The 20,433-nt window shown below is 32.5% G+C and overlaps 2 protein-coding genes across 3 annotated transcripts in view; one reads left to right on the forward strand and one right to left on the reverse strand.

Moving 5' to 3' along the window:
* Positions 1-2,428: 2,428 nt before the first annotated feature.
* On the reverse strand, positions 2,429-4,957 carry LOC136978610 (four and a half LIM domains protein 2-like). Its single transcript, XM_067274349.1, has 9 exons — positions 4,931-4,957; positions 4,452-4,537; positions 4,198-4,378; positions 3,899-4,132; positions 3,616-3,831; positions 3,345-3,545; positions 3,110-3,284; positions 2,669-3,025; positions 2,429-2,589 (listed from the first exon to the last, which is right to left on the reverse strand). Exons 1-9 carry the CDS (start codon positions 4,955-4,957, stop codon positions 2,429-2,431), a joined length of 1,638 nt encoding a protein of 545 aa, XP_067130450.1.
* Positions 4,958-13,716: 8,759 nt separating this feature from the next.
* Positions 13,717-20,433, forward strand: part of LOC136978720 (protein disulfide-isomerase A5) — a 55,934-nt gene continuing 49,217 nt past the window's right edge. For both annotated transcript variants that reach the window (XM_067274507.1, XM_067274508.1), the window contains exons 1-2: positions 13,717-13,872; positions 18,511-18,649. In XM_067274507.1, the coding sequence (XP_067130608.1) occupies positions 13,810-13,872; positions 18,511-18,649 (202 nt within the window). In that variant the 5' untranslated portion in view covers positions 13,717-13,809. The remainder of the gene's footprint in view (positions 13,873-18,510; positions 18,650-20,433) is intronic.

A 20,433-nucleotide genomic window follows, 5' to 3' on the forward strand; every position in this document is an offset into this window, starting at 1 on the left:
AGGTAAATATAGGATGACAAGAGTTCAGACAGTATTATTAGATATTGACAGTGATAGCAATTATACTAAGTATAGAAGAAAGACATGTTAGTGATATTTTAAACCTACATAAAGGACAGGTGTATTAAACCACAAATAAATCTTCATTTATATTCTATATTTGACAGTACAGAATATTATATTACCAAACTATGTAGAGCCAATGTGAGTGTTATAATTTTAAGAAATGTAATTTCTCATGTCAAAAATACATAACTATTTCATTCCAAATACTATTTCTCGCTATACTAAATCAAGTAAAATTGTATAGCACAGTTTATGTAGTGTTAAAGTTAATAAATTATTTAAAAAATAGTGTCTTTATCTGAATTAAATTTCTGACTATTTAAATGTGTCAGAAAATAAGCTATGGTTTTCCTAATTATATTGTCATACCTGTGTAATAAAACAAAACAGTAAACTGCAAATTTATTTACTTATTTTACCATTATCTATTTATTAAACAGATATATTATGCAAAACTCATTCACAATATGTAACAATGTAACAATTGTTAACATTATAAAAGAGCTTCTTGTCTTGAAAATTGTTGAAACTAATATCTCAAATACTATAGTAGAGATAACAGAGACTTATCACAATACTACTGGTAACATTAAAATGATAGAAGATTGCATTCTGATGAGAGAAGTGTCATTTTTATGTTACCAGTAGCAGGGTGATAAGTCTCTGTTATCTCTACTATAGTAATTGAGATGTTAGTTTTAACAGTTTTAAACAGATCTCTGTTTAAAAGCTGTATAAATTAAATCAAAAAGATAACTATTTCCAATTTATCCACATCCTCATCTGTAATTTAAAATTATTGTTATTAATTTTTTTTCTAAACCAAATATACTTTTTCTTTCTTTATACATGATATAAAATTTAAAAATATAATTACGAATAAGATTTTTTTGATAAAACAGTAAAAAAGTTACAAAAATGTTTGAAAACGGAAAAATTGCCTATTAACCAAAAAGATAAACAAACTTCTCGCCTATCAGCGACTCTCACGTCAGCTATCAGCAACTTGAGACATTGGAGAGGGCAGCGCACGGACCGGTATATCTATCGACTCTGGACTCTGATTGGACTAAACCTATTTTATTATAACAATCACAAAGTTATTCTCTCATTCTAAATCATTAACTCACTCTAAAATGACTTCGAAATGTAAAATTATCAAACGACGGTATAACAGATTCCGAATACAATTTAACTGAAGATAGCGGTCCATTTCGTTGATTACAGTTAATAATTGCTTCGTTGATTTTATCACGATCTGACGCAGCTTCCATTTAAATAATTGTATTGGTTGCTTCATCATTTTCGACCAGTTCGTTTGCGACAATTGTTGCAATTATGATTTTAACTTCGCCCACCATTTTGCCCAGTTGTCTAACTAAGAATAACCGTTCAGTGATGCTCAGAACATTCTTAGCTCCGCCCACTAAGCCACTCTGAATTCTAACTTAGATGTTCTGCGTTACTGAATACGGCCCAGGATCACGATTATTAGAATATAAGGTTGGAGAAACTCCCATAAAAAGTGTGTCGAAAAAGCGTCTAGAGACAAATTTTGCCACCAGGACTGGTAATGCCAGTAAGTTAGGCAATGCTGCTATAACAGGTTTATGTAAAAGATCGCATTAGTATAGTAGTACTGGACACAGAGAGTCACACTGACACGGATTGACAGTAATATTCGCGTTTAATAAAATAATAAAGCAACGCTTACAATAGAGATATGTAGTCTAGTTCCGTGGTTATCAATCTTTTTGAAGTCGGGAAACACTTAACTTTGACATTTTCTTCCGCAGAACACTTAAAATACATCAGCATTAAAGCAGAGGTGGCACACATGTAAGCTATCTGCCAAGGGGAATGCCTAACGGGAGAGGAAATTAACCACTATTTCGATGTCAGACACATGAAAGAAATCCGGAAAACTCTATGTGGCCAGCCCAATGGTCAAGCGCGAACCCACGACCGGTTCAATGATTTATGCACTCGGTAATTGATGAGTTCACAGCTTTCATAACCGACTCATAAACAAAATAAAAGTAAAATAATTTTAAGATATTTTGTTATATTGTATATTTAGCTATTAAAAAGTGTAGTCGAAAATTATATAATGAAAAGTAAAACAAAAACAATTTATTCATAGTAAAATTTTGCAGTTTATTTTTTGTAAATTATTTATTTATTTAATTTGCAAGATCATTTTAAAAAATTTATCAGGTACAAACTAAATTAGAATCAAAAAATTTTGTTATACCAAAATAAATCAAGTTTAGAAAATTGAGCTTCTGAAATTTCTTCCTAATTCAGTTGAATTTTGTATAATTTTTATTAAATTTTCTATTTTAGAATTAATCCAATTAGTTTATACGGAGAACTTTTGTTTGGCGCATTCGGGACATAAGATGTGAGATCCATCGAAGATGAAGCCTTTTCCAACCATTGATCTTTTACACATGCCGCACAGAAAACAATCGTTGTGCCAATTTCGATCTTCAAAAGATATAAAGCGTGTTCCTCCGATGCCTAGAAGATAAGTAGATTTGATACTTCACTTACGATAATTATGATTATTAATATACTAACACGAATTAGAGAAACCGACCTGTAATAGGATTGTTGCAAGCGTAGCATCTCTTGGCAAATAATTCTCCGAAACACTCGGCACAGTATGGTTTTTCGTCTTTCGAAGTAAAACGCTCTCCAGCTAGACACGTTTGGCAATTTACGCAAGAGAAACATTCCCGATGCCACGGTTCGTTGCGATATGTGACACCACCCGTAGTTATTATTTGGTTACATTTGATGCAACGAGTGGAAAACCTTTGCTCGTAGCACGTGGTGCAATAAATATCATTATCTCTGGGGATAAAGCTTTTAGTTCCAATCGGATTTTTGCAAACGACGCAACAGAAACATTGTTCGTGCCACTGTTTGCCCTTATATTCCATTTTCTTTGTACCTGTAACAATGATCAAATTTGATGAGTCTAATTATGTTAATAATGGCAAACTGTTAACGATTCCAAATTAGCAATATTTTTTACCTGCACGAAATATTTCTCCACATTCATCGCATCTGGTAGCAAAAGCAGCATCGTAACAACTTGTGCAATAAACTTTATCAGCTTTTGAACCGAAAGATTTGTTTATCAATGAATTACGGCACTTGCTGCATAAAAAGCAAGCTTCGTGCCAATGTTTACCCTTATAAGAAAGATCCTGGAAACAATGTTAGACTTAATTACAAATTTTTGGAAAAAAAATTTGCGATGATTCTACCTTTGAATCTACACCAATGGAACGCCCACACTCGTCACAGGTGTTGGAGAACAATCTCTCATAGCAACGAACACAATAGGGATGCTCGTCACGTAATACATATCGTTGTCCTGTCAGAGAATCGTCACATTTCCAGCAGCAGAAATGAGTAGTATGCCAATCTTTGGACATGGCTTTGGTGTATTCTCCGGCAAAGATTAACTAAAATTTAACGGCAAAAAATTATTTTGATATTCTGGATTCATGATAAATGTTAGAATATATTGATAACCTCATCGCAGGCTGCACACCGAGGTTGGATCTGTTCCGCGTAATGACGTTCGCAATATATCTTTTTATCCTTTATGCAGTAAGCCAAATCCACCAACAGCTCTTTACAAACAAAACAGACGAAACAAGATGGATGGAAAGGATATCTCTCACCTAATCTAGGAGCAATCACTGCTATATCTCCAGAAATCATACTTCCTCCACATTGATAACATTCCTTAAAAATAATAATTTTTTATAGTAAAAAATAAAAAGATTTTAAAACAAATACTGTTTATTCTCACAAATGTCTGTTCCGAAATGCTTTTGATATAGGCAATATCGAGTGCAGTTCTCTGTCGCTCGTTGATGAAATCTGCATATTGTTGTTGATATTCCTTTCCTAAAAATTTGCAATAACGTGGAGAAAAATCTTGCTTGGGTAGTTGTGCGATGAGTTGTTTTTCACGATATTTCTCCCCAAGAGTTCCGAGCCGAGGCACTTTTTGAGAAGGAATTTGAACAAAGTATTCTTGGATCTATAATTTTAGATGTTTAATGATATAAAATAATAGTTTTCTAATACCAAAAACAAGAAATTTACTTTATCTTTAGATAAATCAGATGGCATCCAGGCGTATCCTTCTTCCAAGGCATTCCGTTTAAATGACGATTTGTTCGATTGTCGTGAATCTTTCAGACCTATTCTATCTCGGACGTTCACAATATCATTATGATAGATATCATGACATTCACGTTCGCATTTACAGTTATCGCAGACAGTTCTATAAGAAAAGTTATTATTCATAATATAATCTGTATAATTATAAAAAGATTGCTGCAACAACAATACTGCACCTCCATGGATGTGGTTTGAATCCTACGCAATTATTTTTGCAGTCTAAACATCGTTGCCCCTCATCTATTTCTTGAATTAATACATCCTTCGAAAATAAAATATTAAAAACATATATAAATAATAAATCAGCAGTTTTTCATGAATTATTGACAAAAATCTTACAAATCCCAATTTAAATATCATTAATATAAATAGTTGACAGCCGGATGACCGAGCGGTCAAGGTGGCAGCCTACCGCTATGGGAGACCCGGGGTCAAATTCGGTCGGGTCGAAAAATCCCCAGGAATTTTTCGGAGTATGGTGCGACCGGATATGTCGGTCCCCGTCCCTCACCATCCGACCACCCCATTATAGATCTAGCGGAACCCATAATGGGCTTGCCAAAAGAGATCCTCTTATTGCTCACAGGGGGGAAAGAGTTAGAAAAAAATTATATATAAATAATTACGGACTTAGAGTTAAATAAATGAAGCCTACCGAGATTCTATTATCCCTTTTCTCCATTATCCTTAATCTGCTTGTTTTAACAAAAACTTCACTTTTATGTACGAGCAAAAGGAAACCGATTAAACGTTTTTTGATTGTTTTCTGATTGTTATTTGTTGTTACTGCACGCAATGTTGTTTCTTAATTGTTATATTGATATTTCAATCAATGCTTAACAATGAAAAGTTCGAAATTCATTATAACTGTAAAGTAAGCGTTAAAAATATCACACTCTAATCTTAGTAATTTCCCAACTTTTTTCGTTTATTTTTATTTTTAGTCTTTTTCCATCCTGTGGGAGTCTTAGTGCCCAGAGGAGAAGGCCGGATGGCCGAGCGGTCTGGGGGACCCGGGTTCGAATCCGAACGGGTCGAAAAATCCCCAGGAATTTTTCGGAGGTTGGTCCGGCCTAGCCGAACCCATAATGGTCTTACGAAAAGAGTAAGAGTAAACAGAGTAAAAAAAAAAGTGCCTACAGGACGGCCGAATCGTGAGGGACGGAACTCAATATATCCGAGACGGCCTGACATGAGAAATTGTTAGAGTTGTTCCCATCTCGGGATCGAATCCTGGAGACCCGGAAGGTCTACCGCCTCGGCCACACGGCTACCAGAAAGAACATCTTGTAGTAGAACACTTGCTAATATCATTAATATTTAAAGGCCACAATCCTGTATACGAACAATAAGTGCAATAGCATAAAATTGCATCTATTAGCATTCAGCAAATTAAATTAAACCCATCTAGGCATGTCTAGAAAACGCAATGTTTTTTCAAAGATTACACTCAATTGTATTTGCTTTGCAGTAATTTGTACTGTGTTTGAAGACAATCAGATGGCCGAGACAGTTAAAGCACCAGCCAAGCGCTCGGTTCTTACCATTACGAGCGTGCGATATATATGAGTCGAAACGTTACCATTATCTTGACAACTATGCTCCTGACGGTCGTCTGATTCGCGCGAGTCTGACAAGTTGACTCGCGCGCTAAACATGATCGGTCAAACGCGCGCATTAGGTAGTAGGTCATAATCGGCCTCTAAATACAGACCAAGATTGCAAAAGTTCCATTCATTTGTAGTAGCCTAGTTATTTCGTAGGCTTAATAAAGGTTTTACCGTTTATAAGAATATTGGATGCGTTTACTTCTGAGCTAATTTTACTATCAGCAGGCTCAACCTGTATACAGGTAACCGCCGTAAAACACGGCACTTCTATAGCACGGATTCACTCTAACACGGTTCGAGAATTGGGTAAAACCCTCGTACAACATGAAATGCAATAAAAACTTTTAAAAGCGAACTTTGTCTAATTTGAAAATAGGGAAATCCCCGTTCAATACACGTGATAAAGCTTTTAAGTGCGAAAGATACCTCATTTGACATTTTTCGTACAATCAGATTTTCATGCATAATTTTCGTGAACTATTAGTACTTAAGTACGGAATGTAAATTTTCTTTTCTCGTCTTCTGTCGATACACGTAGTCTTTATCGAAACTTCTCTCAGTGTAACCAGATCTCGACGGTTCTGCTTTCAATCTTGCCAGATGTTTTACCGTTATTCCATACTTGCTTTATTCCGTCACCAGTTTTTAAGCATTGAACCGTTGGGACCGTTACGTAGATTAAAAATTTTCGGTTAATAGTGCTTAGTGATGACGACGAAAACATTGTTTAATTTATATTAACATGTATCACTTCTTAAGAAAATTTTAATAAAGATATCTTAAACGTTTATCTTAATTATGAAAATATAATAGCATGTTTTTTTAATTTTTGGAACCTAACCCCTCCCTTTTCGTACTAGTTCTTTGTTTCGTATAACACGGATTCGCATAACACGGCAATTTTGACGGCCGGATGGCCGAGCGGTAAAGGTGGCAGCCTACCGCTCTGGGGGACCCGGGATCGAATCCGAGCGGGTCGAATAATCCCCAGAAATTTTTCGGGGGGTGGTCCGTTCGGATATGTCGGGCCCCGTCCCTCACCACCCGGTCGCCCCATTGTGGGCCTGGCCGAACCCATAATGGGCCTACTAAAAGAGGCCCTCTTAGTGCCCACAGGGCGGAAAGAGTTAAAAAAAAAAAAAACACGGCAATTTTTTGGAACGTAACTTCCGTGTTATACGGAGGTTACCTGTACTTTTGTCCGAGCGCCGCGCTCATTGGCGTTCATTGGAGTTGTGTGACGTCATTTTTAACGGAATTAGTAAGCTGGGAGTGCTAGTTAGTTCACTGTTGAGCTTTGCTCTAATTCAATATGGCTGCTCACATGAAAAAATTACTTTCTGTACAAAGTAATGAAAATGAAATTATTTTTGGAAAAATAAACGGCTGAAAGTATTTTTATTGGTAAATTTCAATTATTTGTTGCATAAAATGTTTACAATGGTCTTTTTTATGGTAAGGTTCAATAGCTTTAGATGAATTTTTTCGTAAACACGTGTGAAAAAAATTAAGTTCGATTTACTGTTTATGATTAAAAGTGAAGTTTACCTTACGTGCGTTTGGAATCTTCAAGTGTTATGCACAGAGCATTAAATAAATCGTAAAGAAACGAACAGCATTAATAATAATCCAAAATTATGTAAGTTTGTATACTTGAATGAATTTTCACTTACATATGTGTGAAGTCTCAAAAACAGGTTGAAATTAAAAATTTATTATTAGAAAATTTTTAAAACAAAACTAGAAAAACAACCTCCGTTGTTAAAACCGATCAAAGATCGGATTAGCTGTGCTAGTCATATGAAACCGCGACGAGAAAAAATGTTATTGATGTAAAACAGAACGCATTGTAAATGATTAATAATTGTAAACGAACGTCCTCCAGTAGAGATGGACCTTTGATAAGGCGCTCGTAAACAAATACAGTAGAGAGTCGTTTATCCGAATACCGGTTATCCGAAACGTCGGTTATTCAAACGCTTTCCAGTCGGATTGTGTCGTGCTGAATCGAACTTTTTTGATACTAGATTTACTTCTAAAGCAGTGATTCTCAAACTTTTTCGATCCACCGCCCCCTTTGTTCCATAAAGTTATACCCAACGCCCCCCGTGTGAGAAAGGATTGGAAATATTCTTAGGAAAACTTTTCTATGAATCTCACACTTTGTGCCCTTACCATACATTGTTCTCGACATCTGGAAACCATTAAATGCAATGTTTCCTCTTATCCGTTTGACAGAGGAAAGGGAACTTTTATCTTTGATCACCGTTCAGTACCCTGCCTCCAGCGCCCCCCTAGATTTACTCACCGCCTACAAGGGGGCGTTATCGCCCACTTTGAGAAACGCTGTTCTAAAGTATAATTTTTAAATTTTTATTTTTTTCAATATATTTTGTTTGTTCAAAATAAAAAAATAATTTTTAACGATACAATAGCCTCGATTATTATTATAAAAATTTTCGTTAGGCTTAAAATCGACGAAAATTCAACACGAAGCGACACGTAACGGAGAAAAATTTCAACATCGGACAGGTTATATTTTTTCGTACATAATCTGTTATCCGAAAAATTAGTTATCCGAACAACCCCAGTCTCCAATTGATTCGGATTAACGACTCTCTACTGTAATTAGAACATATAAATTTTGATAAGGGGAAAGGTTAATGACAAAAAGGGACATCGCGTCGTGTCATTAAAATTATAAAACATTACAGACTAGACAGCAATGGGGGAAAATATGAGCGCAAGTTCCAAAGTTCCATTAACACTTTCCATCCAGAGTTAACGGATGGTGTTGTAAGTTCGCCGAAATGGGGGGGGGGTTATTCCCAACCGTCGGGATGGCTAAGGTATGCGTATGCGGGTGGCGGTTTTGAGGAGCAGAAAAGACAAGTATTTCACAAGGAAACCGTTTATTTAAGAGACAATGTTTACACAATTAAGTCGATGTTCGGAAATCCAAAGCGTGGTTTACGAGTCTTCACGAGTTCTTTTCCCTGTTCTTTTTCAACGCTGGCGGAGTCCGGAGCGACGTCGAGTCAATATTCGATAAGAGAAGCACAAAATAGCGGCGAACTGAAGCACAAAAAAAAAGAAAGTGGAAGAGGGCGACGATCACAACAGATGTATTCTAGAGAGGAAGTTCCTTTTTTGTCTTGGCATCGGAGGTTTTATAATTTTCTCAGGATCGAATCATTGCTAATTGGCTAAACCTTTTCCTCCTCGCTTCCCAATTGATCTCCCACCTGTCAGGTGTAAATGGAGCTCCGTTTAGGGCGCGGGAAAGGTCGGCTAGAGATGGTCTACCCGACACCATCTTTTAGACTCTGATCGCGTTTAATCAATGACGATGACACCCACGCTCATTCTAAAAATTTTTCTAGTTTCGTTTTGCTTTCTAAACTGCGTCTTAAATTTTTAATATTTTTCTTTTTAAATTTTCTTTATCTAAAATTTTGTTTTTCCTGCTACTCTTTGGGCGCATATACTTTTGGAATCAAACTGATCCAAGATCACTTCGATCGTTCAAATCGTGTATACAAAGGAACTACTGCGATCCGATCAATCTCTATTTACGTATACAAACGCCATCTAGGATCAACTGGATCGCGATCAAACTAATCCGAGCGGAGGGTAGGATCGTTTGGATCGGATAAAAGAGATTAAAGATGGCGGCTTCCATGGTTGAAGTTAAGCAGTAAATAACGAAGAAACACGTTTGATTGTTGACAAAGAAACTTATTTAAAACTTATAAATGGCAAGTAAAAACATCATTATTAAAATATCCGATAAACTGAGATGAAAAAATAAGTATTTAGAGACAATTTTGCTACATTGTACAACAAGAATCTATGACGTGCACTTTCATCTTTTCTGCAGTTTTATTTTTTAATTTTGTGAAATTTTTTTTAAATTTTATTTTGTGGAAAACAATTTTATTCACAGAGTAATACGATTTAAAAATTCGTATGAATGAGCACAAACAATTTTGTCAAATAAACGATAATTCATAACAGCGTATGTCGTTTAGTTCTAACTACAGTTTTAATATCGAGAGATAAAATGAATTATTTTAATTTAATTAATTGATCCTTGTTAGTTAACATATACAGAATTTCAAAGATATTATACGTATAATATTTTTAAAATTTAGTATATGTTAACTAACAAGCAGAGACTATTATTAACTAACAAACGTTTGCGCCATCTTCGATTCTACTCGTATACTTTCCGCCATGACAGAATCTATCTGTATCACGTGACAAGGACTGATCCGATTTTACAGATCGATCCATACAAAACGAAAAGTATATGCACCCTTTATGAGCGTCGACGTTAAAGTCTGGTGTCGCCAACTTCAAACTTATACAACTTGTTTTCTTTACTGCTGAGCTTAACAAATTTTACATTTTTTTCTTTTAACGCAATTTCCGAGTCTTACAGTGTCAAGTAGATTCTTCGAAGCAGATCTTTCTCGTGGCCCGAACAGGCTGTCGTCTTTCGCTTAGGGACAGACGAGGGACCAATCGGGGAGCAGGAAGGAGGGATGTAGAACAAATCAGGTAGACAAAAACGAAGAGAACGGAGATTGATAATGCCGATCTTGAAGGACACGACAAAGGACTCTCCGAGAAGTTTCGGAAGCAAGAAGACGTGTGTGTCAACGCACGGAGTTTTCCGTATCTGTGCCCATCTAGAGAGCCTGTCACCGACGCCAACCGGCGATTCTCCTCACCTGCCGCTGCCCTGAATGATTCTTGATTTGCCAATGTCCAAAAAGCTGCTTTTGAAGAGACACAGGTCGTCTTCAAGAGGAAGTAATTTTTCTGTGTCCAAAATTCGGCTTACTTTTTAAAGATGATTTCAAAAGATTTTCTTGTATGTCTAAGGTGATGCTTAAAATCAGTTGGATTATAAAAAGGTACAGTGCTTCAAAAAAAGTTTTTAACTATTTTATTTGATCTTTTCTTTTTTCTTCTTTCATTTTTTTTTCTACAATTATATCCACAATAAGATCATCCTCGTCCGATACGGAATCAAGTAATTCTTGCTGTAACGTAACATTTAATTAAAATAGCAACTTTGGCAATATTATTTGCAGGAAACCGCCAAATTTCTTGTTAGTGTTCGCGTTTACTTTCGAACTGGACATGTAAGCACGAATACACATGCTAATGACGTCACTTCCAGTGTTCAGAAGTAGCACTATTAGCTCAGAAGTAAACGCACCTATTGTTGCATGTTCTGTTATAGCTATTAAAACGCCTTATACACTGAAGTCAAAACCTATCCCATTTTTCTCTACTCATTTCATACAACGAGGTGAGTAAATGGGAAATCCGAATGGCCTAGAAATGTGTGATTTTAATTATTAATATATTTAATGCAATTCTTCATTTTTTAAAGAAGTGCGGTACATACGAGACTTTAATATCCTGCACTTTCTTATGATCACTCTCTTACAGAAAGTTGTACAGAAATAAAATTCCTTAAGTATCACGTTTTACCCGATTCCACCTCGATGACCGGATGGCCGACCGGTCAAGGTAGCAGCCTGCCGCTCTGAGGAACCCGCAATTGAATCCAGGGGTCGAATAATCCCCAGGAATTTTTTCGGGGGTGGTCCGTTCGTATATGTCGTGCCCCGTCCGTCACCACCTGGTTTTCCCATTGTAGTCCTGGCAGAATCCATAATGGGCTTGAAAAAAGAGGGCGGAAAGAGTTAAAAGAAAAATCCAGCTCCTCATAATATAGCACATACAAATGTTTAACGTTGTTTTGAAATTTGAAGCACTACAGTACTATAAAATCTGTCGGTTAAGGCGTCTAAATTATAATAAGAGTAAACACATTAAAACTACAACAAAAGTGCACATTAATATTTTGTTGGATACTCTTTGAGTCTATAATTGCACTCAGACGGAGCCCACCGCTGGCCAAACGGTTTCCGACTCTGAACACTGGGGTTTGCGCCGCGCTTGGACGGGTTGGCCACGTGGAGTTTTCCGGGTTTTCTCCACGTCTGTATTGCTTGAATAGGGGGTAGTTACCCTTAAAAAGACGTCCCGGAAGGTGTTTCCCTTAGGCAGATCGCCCAAGTGTTGCGTTACCATAACTAAACAAACAAACAGCACTCAGACGTCTTTTCATGGAATTGACCTGGTTGCGAAATCGAAGATGTTATTCCACTCTTCTTATACTGCCGATTTTAATCCTTTATTGAAGTGTTCTTTACTTCATAGATAAGTTGTCATTAACTTTAAATGGTATCAAAAGGTAGGTGTCAAGTGGGTATGCAGATTCAGCTAGAAGATGCATGTCTCTTAGAATAAGAGTATTATCTTTTTTGTGAGCTGAACCTGGACACATCCATAAATAATTTATGCTCAGTATTACTCACAAACATGAGCGTTCGACGGCCGGATGGCCGAGCGGTAAAGGTGGCAGCCTACCGATCTGGGGGACCCCGGGATCGAATCCGAACGGGTCGAATAATCCCCAGGAATTTTTCGGGGGGGGGTCCGCTCGGATATGTCGGGCCCCGTCCCTCACCACCCGGTCGCCCCATTGTGGGCCTGGCCGAACCCATAATGGGCCTACTAAGAGGCCCTCTTAGTGCCCACAGGGCGGAAAGAGTTAAAAAAAAAAAAAAAACATGAGCGTCCGTAGAAAATTGTGTTAATTTGGTTATTTGTAATTTTACAAATTGTTTAGATTTATCTAGCCTTAGACTGATTATCGTATACGAAGGTATAGTCTAGTCTAGTCTATCGACAACGAATTTTCGTATATACTTGAAAAGTATATACGGAAATTCGTATATTGTATATACTCTCTAATATAAGCGATATTTCATATAACGAAGGTATACGATAATCAGTCTAAGGCTAGATAAATCTAAACAATTACTCTTTAGGAATACGATATTTCTATAAAAATATAGGGTTTACGACGGTTTTACCGCTGTAAACATAACCATTTTTTTTTCTTTTTTAATTATTCAGAGATTACTAGACAATTGAAACAAGGACCAAAGACTTCCTGTTGCAATTCCTGTATGTCTTCACATTTCATATTTTTAAAGGGCAATAGTTTCTACTGTTATAACGAAACAAGTTTTTCATCGCAGATTTCCTCATCATTTAATATTTGTAAATCCCGATCAAATACGTCGGATAAAATGGAAGGCCAGAGAACTGAATATCGAATAATCGAGACTATATCACATAAGATATGACAAGTTTTATACTTATGAGGATGTCTTATGTATTAATGAAATAGTATTGTTTTAAATGAAATTTTAAATCAATATATTTTGTTGAGGTTTAATTTTTGTAGTTACAAGTTGACAAATGAGTCACAAAAACTGACTCAAATGAAATTATTATTATTATTATTATTTTCTTTTTTGCGTAATTTTAATTCAACACTACGGCATTGATGTTAAACACGGTATTGCACGAATAGTTACATAAAATTAACTTATTTTAGAGATTTATAGTAATGAATCATTTAACATTAAATTCACAAAATATTTTTGTTGCATCGTATCTTAACACGGTTTCTATTTTATTACAAAATGATATAAAATAGTTTAAATATCGCTTATAAATACTTATGAATTTGAGAATTCAAGGTTATCAGTTATCATTCTACACATTACATTATATCTTAATCAGCAACTTAATTCAATTGCATATTCATCCTAAGATACTGAATAATTTTTCTATAAAATCGGCAGAAAAAAAATAAACAATTAAAATAAAAAAGACACGAGAATAAATATATATATCCACTTATAAATTTTGTTGAATCTAAAAATTACATTTATCAATAGAACTATTTCGATCGATTTCTTCATATGATGAAACGTACAGTACATTATCAGTTTTACGTCAATAGCCCCAAGACGTGGCAGTAATCATGGCTTCTTCCATTCCAACAAGCATGACTTTTGGAGGCATCGGACCATTCATGCCTTTCTTAGTAAGATTCAATGAAAAACTTATTTTTTATTTTTTAATTTAATTTTTTTTTACTCTTAATGTATACAGTGTTTACGTTTGGCATTGTCAAGGCGATAAGCGAAAACATACACATTGATAGAAATTCGTAAAATTATATTATTTACATTATTTTTAATTGAATACTCTACTGTCAACATATAAATAAAAAAGGATTAGGTACATATTTTAAAAATATGGTGAAAAAATATAAAAAAGTTTATATTTGATGAATTTATTTTATTGCTTCGGCCTTTGGTTTAATGTCTTTTATCGAAATGGAGTAATAAATAGTAAAATTTGTCATGTTATTACAGTAGTTAGTTATTTGCGTTATGAATATTAATAGTGCCTCAATTACCGAATTTTATATCGAAATATTTTATTGATAAAAAACTGACAAAATTTTAATTTCCTATCTTACTTTACATAAAAGGCAAGATAATATATATATTCCTAATATGGAAAAACTTGATAAATGAAACAAAAACAATTAAAATTTTATTAAAATTCAATTTGAATTTAAATTAAAAGATAATATATGATTATTGTCAATGATTGAATGTGAACAATACATTTTTTGAAGCTTTTTTAAAATATATATATGATTAAAGTTATTTTATTAATTTTGTAAATTAAAATTTTACACAAAAACTGACTCAATTACTAGTCTATATATAATAAAGTATGCTTGATATAATTTTATAATTTCCTTAATATTTTTGAAAGTTACAGTATAGAATTATGATATTAATTTCAAAGTTATTTTTAATGCAAAACATTTAGAAAGCTTTTTAATTAATTTTTAAAACATTTTAAAATTTAATATTAAAATAAATCAATTTACATAAATCATTGAAAAAATTTTTATAAAAAAAGCCTTGTAAATTGAGATTTTAAATATAATAATAATCATTTTTATTTAATTTTTTTTTATATATCAGCTAAATAATTTAACATATTGATGAAAAAGTAATATTATTTAATTTATTAATAAGAAAATGAGAATAAAGAAGAGTTCAATGGTTATTTAATATTATGAGAGTATATCTTTTTATCAAATTCAAAAATTCTCTTAATTTGAATATTTACTTTTATACTTATTTACTTGTTTATAACCTATAAATTATATTTGGATTATTATTCATTACTGATTGAATGCATTTTTTAATTTGTAATTTCAGTAATTAATTGATTTAATGTGTAAATAATTATTCCAAGAATTTTTTTTATTTAATCAGAATGAAATTAAATCAATCATTAATATTTATATTACACTTAATATGTTTGAATCCAAGAGTAAATTTCATGTAATTCCTAAAATGTCATATTAGTTTATGTAAAAGAAAAAATTATAGTACTAGCAAACATAATTTTTGATTATTTTAAACTGTAATGTTTAAAATAATCAAAAATTATGTTTGCTAGTACTTTTGTAGCAATTTGAAAATAATTAAATGAAACAAGTTGTTAGAGTGATACAAAAGTTACAGAACTGATTTGAAAAATAAAAGAATAAATATTAATAAAATTTAACTTTATAATTTATTTTGATATTGTTTGAGTATTAAGCTCATTTAACAAACGAAGTTTATATGGTAATAAAATATTTATGTAAATTGTTCATTAAACAGATATTTCTTACATACATTCAGAACTTATAACATTTTTTGACATTAAAACATTAATTTTTAATTTCAGCCAACAAATCTTGGTTAATGTTACCTATGGTAGTGAACATGGCGGCTCGTCTCAGAAACAGTGGGGACACACATTCTAACCTAACCTAACCTATTCTGATAAATTACCCATATTCTAATAATTTGGTTGGCAATAATTATGGTAATTTATTAGAATAGGTTAGGTTAGAACATGCGTCCCCACTGTTTCAGAGATGAGCCACCATGTTCGCTACCATAGGTAATATTAACCCAAATCTTAATATCAGAATGTTTTCAACATCTTAAAGGCCATCTTCAGTGTTTCTAAATGGAATATCTTTTGAAAAGAACATCATTTTTCAGTGTATACATTAGCTCAGATTTTTCAAACAAAGAATATTCCAGTAATGGACTGATTGAAATTCAGATACTGTATCTTGTAAATAAATGTCTCCTTAGAAATAGCTTATTCCAATGGAGGAATAACATCTCCATAAAAGTTTAAATGTTACATAGTTCAAAAACACTGGTACAAAAAATGAGTAGGATGAAATCAAAATGCAAGATAAATAAAATGAATAATAAATAAAAAATACAAAGAATAAAAAATAACCCAAATTGATTCAAACATAACTTCCATGCTGTGTAAATGATGTTAAGATCCTTAAAATTTCTGTTCGAAAACATTTGTCTCAACTGTTAATTTAATATACTTGCTGGAATAAAAAAGATTGTTGCATTGTTAATAAGATCCTTAATATTGATGCACTCTCCTTTTCTTCCAGAAAAGTAAATTTTCAACTGTTTCAGAGACTTTAAATTGCTTTGTTTTCTCTCACTAGACAAAGAAGCTTTGTTAAACAGACTCTCAATTCCAGGGTCTGTCAGAATTTTTTGATTGAATTATTTATTTCTCAAAGTTGTAAATCTAGACTAAAAGTAAGCTAAAAATAGTAGTTTCAATGATGTGAGTTTTAATTTTTAAATTTACCTAATTAAACTAATCAATATTTTTTCCAATTATAAAGATGTTAATCATTATTTGCTTAGTACAAGACTGAAATAGTTTCATAAAAAAAACTATATTATAATAGACTTAAAAATATTAAGCATTGTCTTTAATTGATATTTATCATAGAGATAATTTTCAATATTTATATGAAAGTTGCTTTATCATAATGTTTTGTTAATCAGTAGTTGTTTACATTGGAAATGAAATATGTTTGATAATGTTTTGTTTGATGATGATTATAATAAAATTTTTTGAGAATGCTGTAGAAATGAACAGTAACTTAATCTAAACATAATAAATATAATGTTACAATTTCTGTTTTTGTCATTATATTATCATTTTTCATGTCTGAAACAATGGCGTAGCTAGGGTTTTCCAGGCCTGATGTGGAACCAGATTTGTGGGCCCCAAAAAAATTTTTTCGGCAGGGGTGTCCTTTTTCCGTAATGATAATCAATGACAAAAACAAGTAATTTTTTCTGGAAATTTTAGCTTTTGAATTTATTTATGCTGTTTTGTGAGAGGTAAAACAAATAATATTGGGATACATTTAAATTTTAAAAACTTACATTGGCTCAGGGCTCAGCCACGGCGCATGGCATATGAATCACGATAGAGTGAGCGAGATAACTTTAGTCTTGTCAAAAGGCATTGCATAAGAGTTAGAAAGAGATTGAAAAGTCTGCTTGTTTTGTTTAAGTTATTATAGGTACTTACAGAAATTTAAAAACGTTGCATTTAGACATTCAATTTCTTTCGTTTGATGAATGATGCATTAGGTATTTTTTTGTTTTGTTTACGTAAACAAACTAAAATATTTTTGTGTAGTAGTTTATATAGTGTATAACTAGATTAGAGTTGAGTTGCTGGTTTTCCTGTGTAATAGGGCTTGAGCAGCCAAATGCCAAATTTTGCTTTGTTCTGATTGGCGTGAAAAATTTTTTGGGTCTTTTCTTTCCTGTGATTTTGGGGCCCCCATGGGCCTATTGCTTTCCATGGGCTCGGTGCAGACTGCACCTACCACACTCCCCCTTAGCTATGCCACTGGTCTGAAATAAATAATGCTTTTAGAAAAATTTTTAAGAAGGTATCTAATTAATTTATTCAATAACATCTGAAATATGTATGTGAGGAATGTGAGAAAGTGTATAGTACTTTTTTTTTTTTTTTTGTAATTGATAGATTAACAAATTAAACCTTGTCACATCATAACAAATATAAATTTTCTTTTCAGCTAGGGATTATTTCTATAGTTATGAAAGTTACAAAAGAAAAGAAGAGAGAGAGTTTAATATTATATATTTAAATTTGTTTTAAACACTTTAATGTCATTACAGTTCACTCTAGAATTGTGATTACAATATTAATAAATAATATTTGCTCAAGATCATTTAATAAAGTTATATTTATTTCAAAATGGAATAAATAATAACATTTTTAAATATTTGAGATTTTAAATATTTTAATTCTATGTTTTATTGTTTTTTCATCCTTTTCTTTCCCTAAACTAAAATTAGATTATTCAGCCAAATAGTTCAGCTTTGAGGAAGTATTTGGTCCAAATATTGAATATATATCTTTAGTATTTGGTGGTACACTGAATACTTACTTTGTGTCTGAATATGCTTAATATTGAATAATGCCAAATATTCAGTCCAATACAAATTATGTTTACTTAAAATATTTCTTTGCAAAATATATTTAAATTATTAAATATGTTAATATTTCTTATGTTAAGTACACTGACCAAAACTGGTACATCTACCCTAAGTTTAGAAGATTAATTAATGTCCACAAATTTAATATTTTTTCCAAACTTAAGAAAAAGTTAAATAGTTTGAGGTTTAATAACAATAAGAATTTACACACTTTTAGTATTATAAATTTTATTTTGAAATTAATTTAAGGTTATAAAAAATATCTTTAATACTCATATTTATTTTTAAAGCTAATTCTTCTTGCTGTATTGCAATGTACTTCCCGAAAAATGGATAGTAAATCTCTAGTTGAAGTAGTAACAGATTTTAAGGATTTTAAGAAACTTCTGCGTACAAAAAATAATGTGATGGTATTATATAGTAAATCAGGTTTGTATAAAAATTCCATACATAATTATTTATAAATTAGTTTCAAATGATATAGTGCTTGTTAGAATTAAGTTACCTCAATAACAGTGTTCATTTTATTCAAAAAATTTATTATATACTTATACATATATTTGTATCTGTAGGGTGATTCAAAAGTTTCCACACATAGGAAAAGAGTTCATCTTACATTGGTGTTCACTTATCATATCTTGTTATAATAAATGAGATATGATAAGCAAGCACTAATAAACTGAATACACAAATATTTTCTCCCACTGAATACACATATGAATATTTTCCTCCCACTCACGACAAATGTTAGTACATCTGATGTTATGTAGCACACACATGTATCACAAGTGTGTTCTTTAAGTAGTCTATTGTATATGGAAACTTTTGAATTACACTATACATTTGTATTATTTGAAATAAATATCATATATTAATATACATAAGTAATGATAAAGAAACTGAAGATTACTTATCATAACTGATGATAATATGCAAAAAAAAACATTTTTTGAATAATTTGTTGAATTATTTATATTTTAAAAAACAAGAGAGAGAAGTAAATGAAAAACACACTAAAACAAAAGTATGTTACCATTTAACTTTTTACAAACTTTTATTTTAAATTAATTACTTTAATAAAAAATATTTTATGTATTGTTTTTGAACTTTTTTGTAAATTTTTAAAAATTTGGTTTTACATTTATAAATAGTTAATAACTCTTAAATTATTAAAGCTTGTATGTTATAAAGAAATTAATAGGGAAAAAATAATAATAAATAGGCTACAAAAACTGTTAGAAAAATTATATTTAAATAAATGTGGAATTGTAAGAAATTTACTGTATATTCAGGCATGTAAGATGACTTTTTAACCCAGGAAAATCTTCTCAAAAGTAAGGGGTCATCTTATACGCTGGGTGTCGTCTTATAGGGCAGGTGCTGCAGTTGGTGGGAGCCCAGGGTATGGATAGAGATAGAGTGGCGCTGTGCCCAGAAAAACACGCATCTTTCACTTGTCTGGCCCGCCCTTGTATGTATCCTATTACTGTACCTCTTTCTCTGCCTCTCAGATCTCGCTCCTGAGGACTGCAGTGAAGCAGCGCATGAGTGAGATCTGAAAGGCAGAGAAGGTGGTATGGTAATAGGATACAAAGGTGGGCTGGTATGTTGCAATATCTCGTTTCAAAATCGGGCTAGAATCGATCCTTTTCTTGAAATAAAAAAAATTATTGGGAGAAAAGAATTGATAGCGAAAAAGATGCTCACGATGGTCGCAAGTGTGTTTTTCCGCCGAATTTTTCCTGCTTGATGACAAACATGTGTTTACTTTTATTTGGTGTGCAAGAGGGGTAGTCTTATACGATGAGTATATCCCAAACTCTACATTTTAACTGTAAAAGTCGGGGTCGTCTTATACGTTGGAATATACAGTACTTATAAAATATTCATTCAAAGACAAGTGTTAATGTGATTTAAAATGAATTTAAACTAACAATAAACAAACAACAAAATAATTACAAGACATCTAAATGTATATATATGTCAACATCCCAAAACCTGACATCTAAATGTTTTCATTCAGATGTCTTACAGTTTTGCTTAGCAGTCTGTTGTTATGGTTATATTGTTAAACATAAGTTACTAATTTCATCTATGAATTAAAAGAAATGAGTAGTATTCAAAAAATTCAAAATATATTATTTTGGAAAAATATTATTTGAAGTGAAAAATCCAAGTTTGAACTGTTTATCCCTGAATGACTATAAATTGTT

This window comes from Centruroides vittatus, unplaced genomic scaffold (assembly GCF_030686945.1).
Source record: "Centruroides vittatus isolate TY-2023 unplaced genomic scaffold, ASM3068694v2 contig_549, whole genome shotgun sequence".
Lineage (NCBI taxonomy): Eukaryota > Metazoa > Arthropoda > Arachnida > Scorpiones > Buthidae > Centruroides > Centruroides vittatus.

What these genes read in the sequence shown, in the direction of transcription:
- LOC136978610 (XM_067274349.1), bottom strand. Translation starts at nt 4,957, where the DNA reads ATGGAGAAAAGGGATAATAGAATCTCG. An exon ending in GGTGTGCAGCCTGCGATGAG is followed by an intron (nt 3,546 to 3,615) that starts GTTATCAATATA and finishes GTTAAATTTTAG; the next exon opens with TTAATCTTTGCCGGAGAATA. An exon ending in TTGCAACAATCCTATTACAG is followed by an intron (nt 2,590 to 2,668) that starts GTCGGTTTCTCT and finishes CTTATCTTCTAG; the next exon opens with GCATCGGAGGAACACGCTTT.